Raw genomic sequence first — 14,496 nt, forward strand, 5'->3', positions numbered from 1 at the left:
TCTGGCTGCCAGGTGACAAATCAGCTCTTATTGGATCTGCCAAAGGCAGCCGCTATCATGGGCAGGTGGAGAGGGGAGCCAGCCGCAACCCCCCCATATGCAGCTGCAGGCCAGAGGAGTAGTGGGTACTTTGCGGCAGGTGATGCTGACAGCACTTGATAAAGGCAAATACAGCTCATCTTACAGGTGTTTTCCTGGGATAAGGGCTACATATCCAGCCCTTTTTGTCCAGGGGCTTGGCCAGGCCCCCACAGATAAAAGTGCTCCTGGCTGTTGACCAGGCCTTGGTGCCAGGAGTCACTAGTCACAGACCCCAGGACCATTCCTGTGTCCTGGATGGAGCGCAGGTGGGTACCGGTGCCTTGCCCAGTTCTCCAGACGATGGGCAGGCAACTGAGCTGAGGCTGAGCCCTGGCTCCCATCCTTTGCCTGCTTCAATATGCATGTGTCCACACTGACGGTGCTCAGCTGTCGTCCCCCTAGTCCCTACCCACATGTCTGGACCCAGTGGCCTGCGACGCTTCTGCTTCTCTGGTGGGCGCAGAGGGCTGGGGACCCTTGCTTGCAGCACTGATGCCAGTCCATGCAGACAGATCTGGCTCGGTGCAAATGTTTCAACAGGAGCTGCTGTCTGGTCACCAGCACCAGGAGCAATAGAAGACACTGGGCCAACAGCGGGCTGAGCAGGGCCTGGGCAGCACGGGAAAGCGGAAGAGCAGAAATGGCTCAGAGCGGGTGTGATGTTTTACTCCAAAAGAAAAGGGCAGAGGCACCGGGGCAGGGGTGTACGTGGCTTGCACCTCCTTTGGTTCCTGCGCCGTCTGAGTCTAAAACCCAGGGCCTGGCAGGGGCAGCTGCAGACCTAGTCTAGTCGCTGCCTCGTTCTTGTCCCCCGGCCCCGTGCCCTTGAGCGCTGGTCCATCCCTGCGCTGGTTCTCGCGCAGCCCTGCCGATGAACTCTCCAGTGAGGCTGCGTTTTCGGTTCAGGCCCCTGACCTGCACCTACAGCTCCTGCTTCTTTTGTAACTGGACAAAAACCGGGCTTGTCACCGCGGTGAGGCCCTCCGGGCTCGGGGCAGCGGGGAGGAGCCGCGGGCAGGCCGACGGCCGGAGCCCTGCCTGGGTGCTGCGGCAGGACGGCACCTGGCGAGGGGCGGGCACGGGTGACGTCACCCCACCTGTCGTGACGTCACGGGGCGGGGCCGCGCAGGCTGCTGTAGGCAGCTGCAGACTTGGGCGCTTGGAGCCGCGGGGATGGGGCCGGGGCTCCGGTTACGGTTACGGCCGCGGCTCCTGCTCCTGCTCCTGCTCCTGGCGCTGCTGGCGCCGCCGCCCGCACCCCCCCGCGCCGCCGCCCTGCCCCGCACCGCGCGGCCCTTTCCGGGTAAGGAGCGGGCGCGGGGGTTCCCGGAGTCCCCGGGCCGGGGGTCGGCACCAGCCGCGCGCGGAGCCCCCCGCCCGGACCTGCTGCTCGGTCCCAGTCCTGGCCCCGTGATGTCACCGCCCCTGACGTCACGGCAGCCCCCGCCGGGGCCGGGGGTCTCGCCCGCTCCCGCAGCGCGGCCCGGGGCTGCCCCGCACGGAGGGCCTGCGGGGCCGAGCCTCCTGCCACCAGCCCCAGCCCCTAGCAGGGAGGTGGGCGGGCACAGCCCAGAGGGGGCACCCATGCGCCTGGTGGCCAGGGCATCGCAGGCCAGGCATGGGGGTGGCCCAGGGGGCTGGGCAGTCGCAGGCACTGACTACCCTGTCACCCCGTCCCAGCCATCCTCGCCCCCCAGCCCTGCCGGTGTGCGAGTGTCGCTTGCTTGGGGGGTGCAATGCACACTGCATTTCCCGTCCCAAGGGCTGAGCCCCCCCATGCCCTGCAGCAAGTGCTTCTTGGGGCTGGGGCTGGGGCGAGTGAATCCTGCCCACCTGGAAGTGGGAGGAGGAATCCCTGCGCCCATCTGGGGCTCCGCAGAGGCTGCAGTCAGTACCCATCTCTTGCTGAGGCGGCAGATGCGCCTGGTCTCTGGGATCCCGGGTTTTCCCTGACTGTGCTGAGCTAGGGGGGCGGCCCAGCAGAGACCAGGCAGTGTGTAGTGTTCGCCCTCCCTCCTGGCAATGGCGTAACACAGACTTGTCCTCAGGAATTCACAGGCTGAGGCTCTCCCACAGTCTTCCCCTCACCATGCTGGTGCTCCTGAAACCTGCCTTCTGCCTTGTCTCTGCCAGGATGTCATCCTGGATGAGCTGATGCCAAGTGAGAGCCCCGGCTTCCCAGGGAGGCCGCAGCCTGGCCCTGGGGATTGGGCTCTTTTGAAACTGTTGGCCGTGTGCACCGTGCTGGTGCAGCGCCGTGGTGCCTTGAAGTGTGGTCCCCATGAGTGACTGGTGCCTCCTGAATCTGGGGAGGCACCCGCAGAAGCTGCCGACCCTGTCGGGGGGGCACCAACCCTACCAACAGCATCGGTGTGAGCTGTCAGGGGGGCATGTGCATCCCCATGCACTCCCTATCAGTCACCTATAGCGGTCCCCTCTGGGCAACCTGTGTCAGCTTTGCTGGCTTTCCTAGGGATGCACTGCATGGGCTCCAGTTCTCCAGCGCAGTTACGTGTGCACAGGGCCAGCAAAATAGGGTTTGGTCATCTGGACCTATAATAAATAGGAATGAAGATCAAAGCAGGAAGGGTTTTAAACAAGCCACTTCACGGGTTGGGCAGCGGGTGGGCCTGGCTGCCCTTCCAGAGCCTGCCTGTCCCATGGCAGAGATGGGTGACTCCCTTTTGTAGGGAAGAGGTTGTGTAGGGGCAGATGCTCTGGCCCTGTGGCAGGGCCTGGAGACTTGGCTTGATGCTGATGGGAGAAAGCTGGATTTCTGCAGAGCCTGCTGCATGCCTGGCCTTGCTCCTTCTGACAAGCATCTGTGCAGTGATTTATGCCTCATGGAGGCTTGTGGATGCATTAGATAATTGGAGGAGAAAAGAGGCAGCTGTATTGGCTCTGGAGAAGTGGAAGAGGAGGAGGGGCGATGGCTTTCACTGGGCTCACAAATGAGTGTGCATTGAGTCGGGGATGCAGGCCAGGGCACAGATTGCATTAGATTGTGTGTTTCCAGGCTGTGGCTGATTTGAATTTAGTGTGGAACAAAGTGTTCCGTGTTTCATTTTAGATGAAGTGTATTCTGTATGTGGTCCACAAGAAAGGCATGCAGACAGCCCGGATGCCGGGGTTCCTTGGGCGCCAGGCAAGGGCCGTGACCAGTCTGTCGTGGCGCTTCTGCACAGGCGGCAGGAGCGAACCTGCGTGAGCAGGTGCTGCTCCCCAGCTCTGAGAGAGGCTGATGTGCATGAGCCAGCTCGGAGTAGTGCTTCGGTCTGGAGCCAGGGCCTGAGCCAGCTCCATGCTGCACGTTGCACGTGCTGTGAGAGGTCCATGTAGCCCTGGGGGGTTGTACCTACTGCCTTCTGGCTGCCCCTTCCCCCAGGATCAGCCTGTAGCCTTAGCCTGTCTCTGGCTATGTGTGATCTGAGCCTTGCCTGATCGATGCCCTTCTTCCTCTGGGCCCCACAAGATGTTCCTGTCCAGCCTGGGAGGAGGTTGCAGGGCTCTGCTGGGATGGGCAGCGCGTGAGCTCTCCGGGAGCCCTACTGGTATGGCTCCCTGTGTCCCTCGTCCCCTGCCAACCGGAGCTCACACCTGGCCTGGAACGTGCTCTGGGTCTGCGCATTGGACCTCCCAAGCCTGTGCCAGCTCTGACGGGGTTACAGCCCTGCAGCAGGACCCCCTCATGCACTGATGCTGTTGGCACCACTGTTTCCTGGGAGGGCATCCCCATGTCATAGGTACTGGCCTTGCCGCCAGTGACTGAGGCTGCCTTCCTCGTCCAAACTCCCTTGCTGTCTCCGGCTGTGAGCAGCCAGTGCTGTGTGAACTTGGCCTTGCCCAGGCAAGCCGTGAGCAGGCAGGCGGAAGCCCCCCTGCACCAGTGGGGGCATTGAGCACCAGCCGGGCTCTGTGCTGCACGGAACAGAGGGAGGCAGCAGGGTCCCTGCAGTCTGTGGGTGGGCCGGTGGCTTGTGCTGAGCTGTAGCTGTTGACCTGCCTCTACATCCTGCTAGTGCAGAGCAGCTCTTGTGCAGGGTATGAGCTGACAGTCTTCAGTCGCTTCCCAGAGGGTCTGCTCTGCTCACTCCCTGTGGGGACAAGCCTCCCTCTGGGTGCCTGGCTTGGAGGGCTTGGTTCATAGGATCCCAGAGCTGTGGGGCTGGCAGGGAGCTCCACAGGTCACATCTAGTCCAAGCCCCATCCAAACCAGCCCAGACAGACCCCGCATCCGACCTCTGAGCAACATGACAGTCATCCCTGAAGAGGCAGTTTAGGTTGCTGCCCTGTCTCTGGTGTGGGTGGTCCCATACATACCATATTAGCCTACTGATGCAGTGCAGGGGGCTGTGGTCTGGGGTGCAAACTTGTGGCACATCTGCAGTTGTGCTGTTCGTGCTGGGGTGGCCCACGGTGAGGGGCTACAGCACCAGGGGTTTATTGCTGGGTTACGGGTTGCGATACCTCCTAGCTGGCAGGCTGGGAGCCCTGTGGACCAGCAGCCGTCTTGTCCTCAGGCTGCTGCTTCCCTGTGAGGGACTATTTGATGTCCTCACGATGTTGCGGTGTAGACCGCCAGTCTCTATAGGTCGTCTGCGGATGGTGGCCGGCGGTGAACATGCACGCTGCACCCCCCAGTGGGGTGTGGGGAGGGAACTGATGTTAAAACACCCCCAAAGGGGAGGAGCCTGGACTCTGCAGAGCCTCTCCTGGATCAAAGTCCAGCACATGGGTGTGGGCGGCTTTGGAGTGACGCTGCCTTAAGGGCTGGGTGCAGCCTGCATGACTGGGGCCTTGGCACTGAAGTAATGCTGAGAAGCCCCAGGTTTCATGCTGACTTGGGCTTATTCTCCCAGCTGATGATGCATACATGGTAGAGCAGTGAAAGGGCAGAGCCAGGGGTGCAAGCTGGAGACCTATGGTGAAGGCCTTCTCCCACCCCTTTTGAACCCTGCCCTAAATGGGTCATCTGGGCTCGGGGGGGCGGGGTCAGACGGGGCTGGGCATGACCCCAGCCCCTCAGCCCCATGTGCTGCTGCCGATGGGAGGGGTTCAGGGTTTAATCCTCTCATTGTTGGAGTTTGCTCCTGCTCACCTCGGCTGTCCAGAGCTCCCCCAGGCATGGGGGCGTCCACTCTGAGATCTGCTGTAGCTCCTCTGCTCCGCGCTGCCTTGGGACTGGGGCTGGCTGTGGCTAATGTGCTGCCTGGAGGCCAGTGAGATTTCATAGATTTCATAGACATTAGGGCTGGAAGGGACCTCGGGAGATCATCGAGTCCAGCCCCCTGCCCAAAGGGCAGGAAGTCAGCTGGGGTCATTGGATGCTTATCTTGCTGGGATCCTATTTACTCTTGAAGGTGTTCAATGTTGGTGCTTGAACCACCTCCGATGGCAGGCTATTCCAGACCTTGGGGGCTCGGACAGTAAAGAAATTCTTCCTTATGTCCAGCCTGAAACGGTCTTGCAGGAGTTTGTGACCGTTCGACCTCGTCATCCCTTGGGGCGCTCTGGTGAACAAACGTTCCCCCAGATCCTGGTGGTCAACCTTGATAAATTTATAGGTGGCCACCAGATCACCCCTGAGCCTACGCTTTTCCAGGCTAAAGAGTCCCATGGCTCTCAGCCTGTCATCGTAAGATCTGTTTTCCTGACCTCTGATCCTGCGCGTGGCTCTTCTCTGGACTCTCTCAAGCTTCTCCACATCCTTTTTGAATTGTGGAGCCCAAAACTGGACGCAGTACTCCAGCTGCGGCCTCACCAAGGCCGAGTACAAGGGGAGAATGACGTCCTGGGATTTGCTCGAGAAGCATCTATGGATGCAAGCCAGCATTTTGGTCGCTTTACTCGCCCCAGCATCGCATTGGAGGCTCATGTTCATCTTGTGGTCAATGATGACCCCCCAAGTCTCTTTCTTCTGTAGTGCTATCAAATGTAGCACTGCCGAGCCTGTACGAATGCTGCAGGTTTTTCCTCCCAAGGTGGAGAACCTTGCATTTTTCAGTGTTAAACACCATCAGGTTCTCGTCCGCCCATTTGCTGAGCTTGTCCAGGTCAGCCTGGATCACCCGCCTATCTTCTGGCATGGATGCTTTGCCCACTCTTTCCTGTCTCATCTGCTGGGGAATGCACTTGCCAAAGGACTCCTCCTGCGTGGGATGGGTGTCCTGGACCCATTTCTGCTGTATCCCTATGGACAGCTCCACACTGTCCCGGTTCCTCCTGCTAGCGCAGGCTGGGCACCCAGCACCTTGTTTCTGTTCCCACGTAGCCCAGCTACTCTGGGTAATCGACTGTTCCACCTTCAGTTGCCTCTTCGGCCCAGTCTCTTGGTACAGGTGACTCCCCGGCGTTCCTCTTCCTCCTCGCGACTTCTGCCTGCCCCTGTGCATGTCTGCTTCGCTGGAGGAAGGTGCACGTGGCCTTCTTGTCCTTTCACATGTGTTGAGAGGCTGGTGAAGGCGGGCAGTGTCCCCTGCATGTGGGCTGGCTGGGTGGGTAGTGACCACATGGGAGCTTATAGGTTCGTAGATGCAGGATCGGAAGGGACCTAAGCAGATCATCAGGTCTGACCCCCTGCCTTGGGCAAGTTTAAGCTCACGTGACCCCAGCTAGGTAATTATCCAGCCTACTTTTAAAGACCCCTAAGGTTGGAGCCAGCACCACTTCCCTTGGAAGCTAGTTCCAGATCCTGGCCGCCCTGTCCGTGAAGTAGCGCCTCCTGATGTCTAGCCTGAACCTGCTCTCAGTCAACTTGTGGCCGTTATTCCTTGTTACTCTGGGAGGTGCTCAGGGGAACAGGGTTTCTCCCGTTCCCCTCTGGTCCCTCCTGGTAAGTTTATAGATGGCCACCAGGTCCCCTCTCCGCCTTCTCTTGTGGAGGCTGAACAGGTTCAGGTCCTGTAGCCTCTCCTCGTAGGGTCTGCCCTGCTGCCCCCTGACCATGCAAGTGGCCTCCTCTGGACCCTCTCCATGTTGTCCACATCCCTCCTGAAGTGCGGCACCCAGAACTGGACGCAGTACTTCAGCTGTGGCCTGACCAGTGCCGCATAGAGGAAGGATCACCTCCTTGGACCTGCTTCAGATGCATCTGTGGATGCACGACAAGGTGCGGTTAGCCTTCCTGACCGTGTCCCCACACTGCCGGCCCATGTTCATCTTGGAATTGATAATGACTCCAAGATCTCTTCCTGCCACCGTGTTTTCGAGAAGGGAGTTCCCCAGCCTGTAGGTATGCTGCTGGATCTTACTGCCCAAATGCAGTACCCTGCACTTGTCAGTGTTGAATCCCATCCTATTCACATTCACCCACCCCTGTAACCTGTCCAGGTCCAGGTCCAGGCACACCGACAGAGTGCTTGGTGTTCGCCATCGTTGTTGCTGCCCTGCCCTGGCTGGGGCTTTGCTGGTCTGGTGACTATCTTGGTCAGTACAGGGTGAAACACGTTTCCCTGGGGAGTGGTGCCCTTGCTGGGGGTTGCCTGTGCGGTCTGGTGGCTCGGGGTGAGAACACTTCATTGCAGAGCTCTCCCAGCTCTCTCCCTACCCATGCCCCTCTGGCCCCAGCGTCTGGCTTTCACACCCCACTCTGGACTAGACCCGGTATTTTGCTGTCCTAGCCCCATGATGGGATTGCACCTCCCACTCTCATAGCAGCAGACCAGTGCCTTGCCAGGGGTTTAACACGTGCAGCCCTCACGTTTCCATCCCCCTGCTCTGACTGGTCCCTGCCATGGCTTGGGGCTGCCAGCAGCGCCCGGTCCGTGAGCTGCTCTTGCTGGCGTGTCTGTCTGCATCTCAGGCTGAACTTCTGTACTGGAATGACCTCTTCCCTTCTGGAGGAGGCTTCACTTTACGGTTTGAGGCATTGGTGGTGACATGAGAGGTGCCTGGGGCGGGGCTGACCTGGGTTGCAGTCTGCAGCTGGCCCAGGGCCATGTGTGGCCCAGCTTGTGCAGTTGAGCTGGATGGGAAGGTGCGTATGCTGGTGTGTGGGGGTCTGTGGGGACTGGCAGCAGGGTCTGTGTGGGATGCTGGCCTGGAGCGCTGGGTAGAGCACTGACTTCTGCGCAGATGCAGCTCTGGGCTAGGAGGGGAGGGAGGCAGTGATGCTGAGAGTTGAGCAATGTTTTGCGAGCCAGCCATCTAGTGAGAGGCCAGACCTGCCCAGGCCCGAATCACAGGGTTGGCAGGGACCGTCTAGTTCAGTGCCCTGCACAGATGTAGGACAAATTGTTCCCAGAGGAGGCTGAAGTGATACTCACCCAGCCTCCTCATGAAACCCCCCAGTAGGAGCAGCACCCGTAGCATCCCCGATGTCTGTCCCACTGTCTGCTGCTCCAACAGTTCTCAGCCTCTTTTTCCAGAGATTTAATTCAAGTCTGCTGCACTGCAGTTCAAACCCATTGCAGCAAAGGAGTGCTGTGGTTCTTCTTTGTGGCAGCCTGTGAACACCGCCGTCATGTCTCCCTTTCATCTCCTTTTTGACAGACTAAATGTCCCAGGTCCTCTCAATTCCTGCTTGTGGGCTGTGTCCCAGCCCCTCATCACTGTCTTTGTAAACTGTGAAGCCCAGACCTGCACCCAGTGCTCCACCTAAAGCAGAGCCAGCTCTGGGCCGAGTGGCACGCAGTTCCCCTGTCCATGCAGCCCCCAAATTACATTCACTTTTTTTTGTGACTGGCTCCCATGGCTGAGTCCGATTCGCTAAGCCCCAGGTCCTTCTCAGCAGGGCTGCCTCCCAGCCAGTTCATTTGCCCTCTGTCCGTGTGCCTGGTTGTTCTTCACTTTTGTGCAGCACCTCACGTCTGGATGGACTGAATTTCATTCCCCTGCCTGGCACCCAGTTCTCCAATGTATCTGGTGCCTGCTGTGTTTACTCTACCCTTGCGTCAAGTCATTAATCAAGTTAACCGCACCGGACCCAGGAGAGACCTGTGGAACCCGCGGGACGCCTCCTGCCGTTCCCTCTTACAGTTATTCTTGGCTTGTGGCTAATGCAGTTGGTTATGCATCCACCCAACAGTAACTCTGATAACAGGCTCTGTCTGCAGCACTCTTGCTGCCTGGTCCACCCTTGCCGTGTTCCCTTATCAAATCACCTGCCCAACACCTGCCCTGGTCTCGGCAGTGTGCATGTGTGCCGGATGCACCGATCGCCTCCCTCCCTGGCCGCACACTCTCAGGGTGGCTGACTTCCAAGCCGGGTGGGACCACAAGCAGCTCCTCTGTCTGCTCTTGCCAGGATGGCTGGCGGCTGGGACAGCTGGATCATCCACTTGGCCCTCCACGTGGCTCAGGCTGGAGAGGGTCCCTGTAATGCTCACTTTGAGCCCATGGCACTTGGGTGAGCAAACAGTTCGGCAAGGAGCCCCCATGCTCGGCTTGGAGACTGAAAGGCCTGTCATGGGGTTCCCCACACTGTCCAGCTTGTACCTTATTTCCAGTTTAGCTTTGGCTTCTGGCTCTGGGCTGGTGGCTGTCGGCTGTCTCCTGGCACTGGAGGGTGGGTCCCCACAGCGCGGGACAGGGTAGTGGGCCAAAATCAGGACTTATGCAGTATCTGCAGGTGCAGGAGAGCAGAGAACGCTAACGAGAGCTCCATCCTCAGCACCTGTGGGCAGGCCCTGCTTGGGGGTCCCCCCAGGACCACCCCTCGCCAGGCGCTTGGGCTGTGCTGGACAGGGGAGTAGAGCCGGGGAAGCAGCCTCCTGTCCTGCCCTGCCAGGCTTGGGCAGTAGTGCGGCTGCAGGTCAGAGTGGCTCCACAGGCCGTGGGGTTTCCAAGGGGGAGCAGGGACCAGGAGGCCAAAGGACCCCCCCAGATGTGCAGATATTTGGGGAGAGGGGTTTGGCCAGGCTGGTAGGTAGTGATGTACCATGGGCCACAAGCTACTGCTTGGTTTCTCTGCCCCCAGCCTTGGCAGGGCTGCCTCGGCATGGAGGATGGCTCTTATAAGCCACGGTGAGCACTGGGCAGCCCCATGGGCATCGTTGGCCAGCACCGCACACGTGCAAGGGGTGGGCAAAAAGTGGCACCTCCTGGGTTTTTTCTCAGCCAAATAGGCTAACCTTGTTTCAATACTTTCTCGGAAGACGCGCGCGTCTTGCTGCTGCACAGCTGTACTCTATCCTGGGCAAGCACCAGTGCCTCCTCTGCCCCATGACTGTCCTCCCGGGTGGCTGTGGCTGTGGCAGGGCAGAGTGTGGGTCCAGCTGCTTTCAGCTGTAGGCTTGGATATGGAGGTCCTCTGAGGGAAATGCCCCCGAGTAATGGTCATGTTGGCACCACGTTCTTCCAGCGACCTGGCCTTGGCTGTCCACGGCTGGACCTGGGCTCCAAGCACCTGTCCCCACGCTGTTGGCATGTGGGAGCCTGCCCATCCCAGGCAGTGCGGCTGTGTTGGGGGTGGCTGTGGCTGGGGCAGGTCGTGCTTGGTGGAGTTGTCCACCCTGCCTGAAGGGGCTGGACGGCTGGCGGCTGTTGTGGGAGTGGCTGTGGTTGTGCCTGGGGTGGGAGGTGACGCTGCTGGACCTTGTCTTGCACCTGGGAGTGGCTCTGTACACAGCGGCTCTGCACACACCGCTCCAGCAAACGCCTGCGGGGAGGGAGGGGAGTGTTGGTCAGAGCTCAGGGAAAGTAAAGCCAAATAACAGGAAACTCTTCCTGGCAGCGCAGACTGCATGAGACAGCTGGAGCAGGGCAGCCTGTGCAGAGCATGCCCACCACTCCCCCCTGGGTCCCCGACCCAGCAGGGAGGTCCCTTCTGCCAGGGGATGTTGAGCTGGTGGCCTGGGGCAGTGTCACCCCACCCTGTGCACTGGTAGCTCTGGGTTAACCCAGGGGCATCTGATGCCCTGCTCCTAGACCCCTGGGGACCCATGGGAATCCTGCCGTGGCGAGCAGGGGGACAGGCGATGGTCTGGGCAGCTTGTCCCAAAGTGTTTTTTCTCTGGCAGCCGTGCAGTGAAGTGCCCAGCTCCTCTAGCAGGCTCTGGTCCTGTGTGCCCTTGGGGCCAGCCACCCCTGGTAGCATGTGCAGGCAGAGGGGCAGGAGCCAGCGGCAGAGGTCGGGGGGCCAGGGAGGATGTCTCAGTTGGATGTGAGCAGTTGGGAGCAGGAGAGGAGGCCTGTGGGGCCGTCTCTGGGAAGTGTGTTCCCCCCCGTGCTGGGGGCTGCCTCTTCCCCCTCGTCCCTGCCAGCTGGGATGGGAAGGGCTTGGTGTTGCTCCACAGAGGATCAGCCCCATCCAAATCCCCAGACTCGTCTTTGTCTGACCTGGCCCTAAAACTGGTCAGTCAACCCTGGAGCCTTGTAGCTGTGCTGGGCACCTGACCCAGCCCCAGGCAGAGCAGGGGGACGCGGGCTGCCAGTGTCCTGCTGCTGCAAGAGTCTATGATGTCCTAGAGCCCTGGTGTTGGCAGGGTCCCGCATAGTCGCATCCAATCCAGGCCCTGCCTGAATAGGATCAACCCCATCCAAACCAGCCCAGGCAAACCCCATGTCCAACCTGAGAGCCACATGACACAGTCACTTCTGACAGCCCCAGGCATCACCCCTGCCCTCAGGAAAGCAGGGGGCCATGGCCGCCAACATCCTGCTGCTGTCAGGGGGGTCATGGACACTGCAGAGAGCCCAGGCTGAGGCCGTGCCCCCCTGCAGAAGAAGGCAAAGCCCCCAGTCTGGACCAGTCTGAGCAGGGGGGGCAATCCCTGTCTGCCCCCGTGCAGCATTAGGCTGAACCTGAGCGCAGGGGCAAGACCCGCCAGCCAGGACCCTAGTCCAGGGTTGGTACCAGCAGGAGCATTGGCCCGGCCCAGCCCAGCCCAGCCCAGCCCCATCCCCAGCCTGGGCAGCAGCCAGCACCCAGCTCTGCTGAGGAAGAAGGAAAACCCCTGATCCCTGGACTAACGGGGGTAGCTGTGGTGTGTGCATTATCTTCTTACACGGCATTAGTAAAAGCACTGCTGCATCCACATGCTCCAAAAGAGCCAGGGTGGGAGGCTGCTGCCACCACAGGGTGATGAGCTTTGCTAGAGCAAGGACAAACAGGGCAGACTCGTGTCTGATGTCTCCCCTGTCCCAGCGCAGCCAGGCAGAGCTGGTGTGTGAGGCCTGTGGCCCTGGCAGCTCGTGGCTTGTGGGCTGTCGAGGTCTCTTGTGCCCGTGATGCCGGGCTCCGATGCTCAGCTTTCCCCAGCCAACTCCACCTGTCACCTGAACTGTGTGGGGTGTGGCATGTGGGCATGGCTGCCTGCCTGCCCGGCACAGTGCCCGTGCGGCCCAGTTCCAGCACAGCCATTCCTGGCATGTCTCTGACTTCTGGGCACAGGGGCTGCCGACTCCTTGGTGCCCAGACAAAGGCAGCAGTGTGCTCCTGTGAGGGCTGGGCACCCGGGGGTGTTGCCCACAGGGGGCTGCAACAAGGGCCTTGTGTCTGGGCAGGCCTGGTTGCAGCAATTGGCCTTTGTGCATCTGGGGTTTGCCAGCAATGCCAGGAACAGCTCAAGAAGCTGTTTGTGCTTCTGGGCTGGGGCTGGTGCTGGGCTCTGTAGCTGCTCTGCTTCTGGGGAGGGTGCTGTGGGCAGGCGGTGGGGGTGGGCTTGCAGGGCTGGGCAGGAGGAAGGGCAGAAACCCCCATTGAAGGAGTCCCCACAAGCGGGACAGCACCTGCTGGGCTGTGGTGGTGCTGGGCACATGGAGACTCGGGCTGGTTTGGACAGGGCTGATCCTGCCTCAGGCAGGGCTGGGACTAGATGAGCTCCCTCTTCCAGCCCCACTTCTCTATGACTCCATGATCTGCTTGGTCCTCTGCTGGGGTTGGCAGAGCTGACTGCTGCATCTCACTTCCAGCATGGCCAACACTTAGCACCCAGACTCTCCATCCCAGGCAGGATGTGCCCACCAAGAGTAAAGATGCCTGGGCCTTTGTCAGCCGGCCCAGGGCTGTGCCATACTCAGAGGGCCTTGCCAGGCACCACACTTCCCAGGGATGCCATCACGGGGCAGTGATGTTGCAGCCACCTGTTCACTCTGCACTGGTCATAGCACATATTGGCCCCTCGTCCTCTCGTGGGGGCCAGGTGCTGGCCTCGCTTGCCTGCTGTGCCCAGGTCTGCCTCCCCTGTTCTTGCCCTTCATTGTCAGATGCCCCTTTATTTTCCAGAGCCTCCTGCTGCTTACAGGAGTTGTTAAAAAGGCCCCTCCATCTTTTTATGGTCTGGGAGTTGCAGCTGCGGAGCCAGGCTGACTTAGCCATGCGGGCAGCCAGGTGGGCCTGGGGGCCCAACGTGGTGCAACAAAATGAAATGCAGAAGTAGCAAGAGCCTTAAGCTGCCCGGGAGTCCTTTCCAAGGGGGGCCAAAGACACATCAGTGTGGTCTCACTTCCTGCTTCATGCAAACGAATGAAGCATAGGACACAACTGCATGCTGCAGCTGTCCTGCCGCTGCCGTCTGAGCTGGCGTCAAGCAGGGAGGGCACTGGGTGTGAAAAGCCTCATGGGGCGGGAATCCGTCACTGCTCCAGGAGCTCCCAGATGGAGGCAGGGGGGACCCTGCACTCACAGCCCAGGCTATGACTGGGTGGCAGTGCTGTAGGCCCTTCTGACTTTAGTGGCCAAGGCAATGCCTCCATGTCCCAGAGCTGAGACCTCCCCTCCTGACCCTCATCTCCATCACTGAATCCAGGTCTTCTGGGCTTGGGGGCTGAGATGTGGCATGTGCTCCAGCAGGGCCACTGCCCCACAGAGGTCTCTACCCCTGTTCACACCAGGGAACAAGCCGTGGCTGTGTGGGTGTCTGCACAGAGCCCTGCAGAGCCGGGTCGCAGTCTTGTCCTGCCGTGCTTTCGCGTGTCTCCAGGCAGGTCATCTGCTCTCCATTCCTTGGTCGTGTTGTAACAGGAGCCACATCTCCCTGCACAGATTAAATTGATCGGTGCCTGCCAGGTCTCCAGACACCGTGGTGACAAAGAGCTGTGTACATCTTGGAGAGGTGCTGGCTGTGATCCAGACGGACTTGGCAGCGTGCTTTGCTGTGGTGTCTGGCATTGAGCTGAGTGTCTCCTGAGCTCCAGATCTTCAGCTGAGGGGAAGGCAGGCCTCAAGTTTCTGAGGTTGCTGATCTGCTTCCCAGTACCTGGACACCCAGCCAAAGGTCTGCCAAGGTCCAGAAGGTCCTGTGGGAAGCCAGAGACTTTGGAGCAGCCTGGCTGGTAAGAGCTCTACTGTCTCTGCTGCTTGGGAGGGAGCAAGACCTCCAAAGAGTCTTGCATTTAAATGTGGACAGCCAAGCATAGTTGGACCAGTCATGGAGCCTCAAAAGCATTGGGTGCCAGGAGGCCTCAGGGCTCCTGGGGCCGGGAAACAGCTGACAGCTGAAGCAAAAAAAGTGCAGATTGGAAATGGGTACAGAG

The 14,496-nt window shown here is 60.1% G+C and overlaps 1 protein-coding gene across 2 annotated transcripts in view; it reads left to right on the plus strand.

Annotated features, from left to right (window-relative positions):
• The first annotated feature begins 1,225 nt into the window (after positions 1 to 1,225).
• The window catches only part of SEMA4F (ssemaphorin 4F), a 55,941-nt gene continuing 42,670 nt past the window's right edge, over positions 1,226 to 14,496 (plus strand). For both annotated transcript variants that reach the window (XM_090035232.1, XM_090035231.1), the window contains exon 1: positions 1,226 to 1,384. In XM_090035232.1, coding sequence (XP_089891358.1) covers positions 1,255 to 1,384 — 130 coding nt within the window. In that variant the 5' untranslated portion in view covers positions 1,226 to 1,254. The remainder of the gene's footprint in view (positions 1,385 to 14,496) is intronic.

Source organism: Crocodylus siamensis, chromosome 2 (genome assembly GCF_052110815.1).
Source record: "Crocodylus siamensis isolate JL-2025a chromosome 2, ASM5211081v1, whole genome shotgun sequence".
Taxonomy (NCBI): domain Eukaryota; kingdom Metazoa; phylum Chordata; order Crocodylia; family Crocodylidae; genus Crocodylus; species Crocodylus siamensis.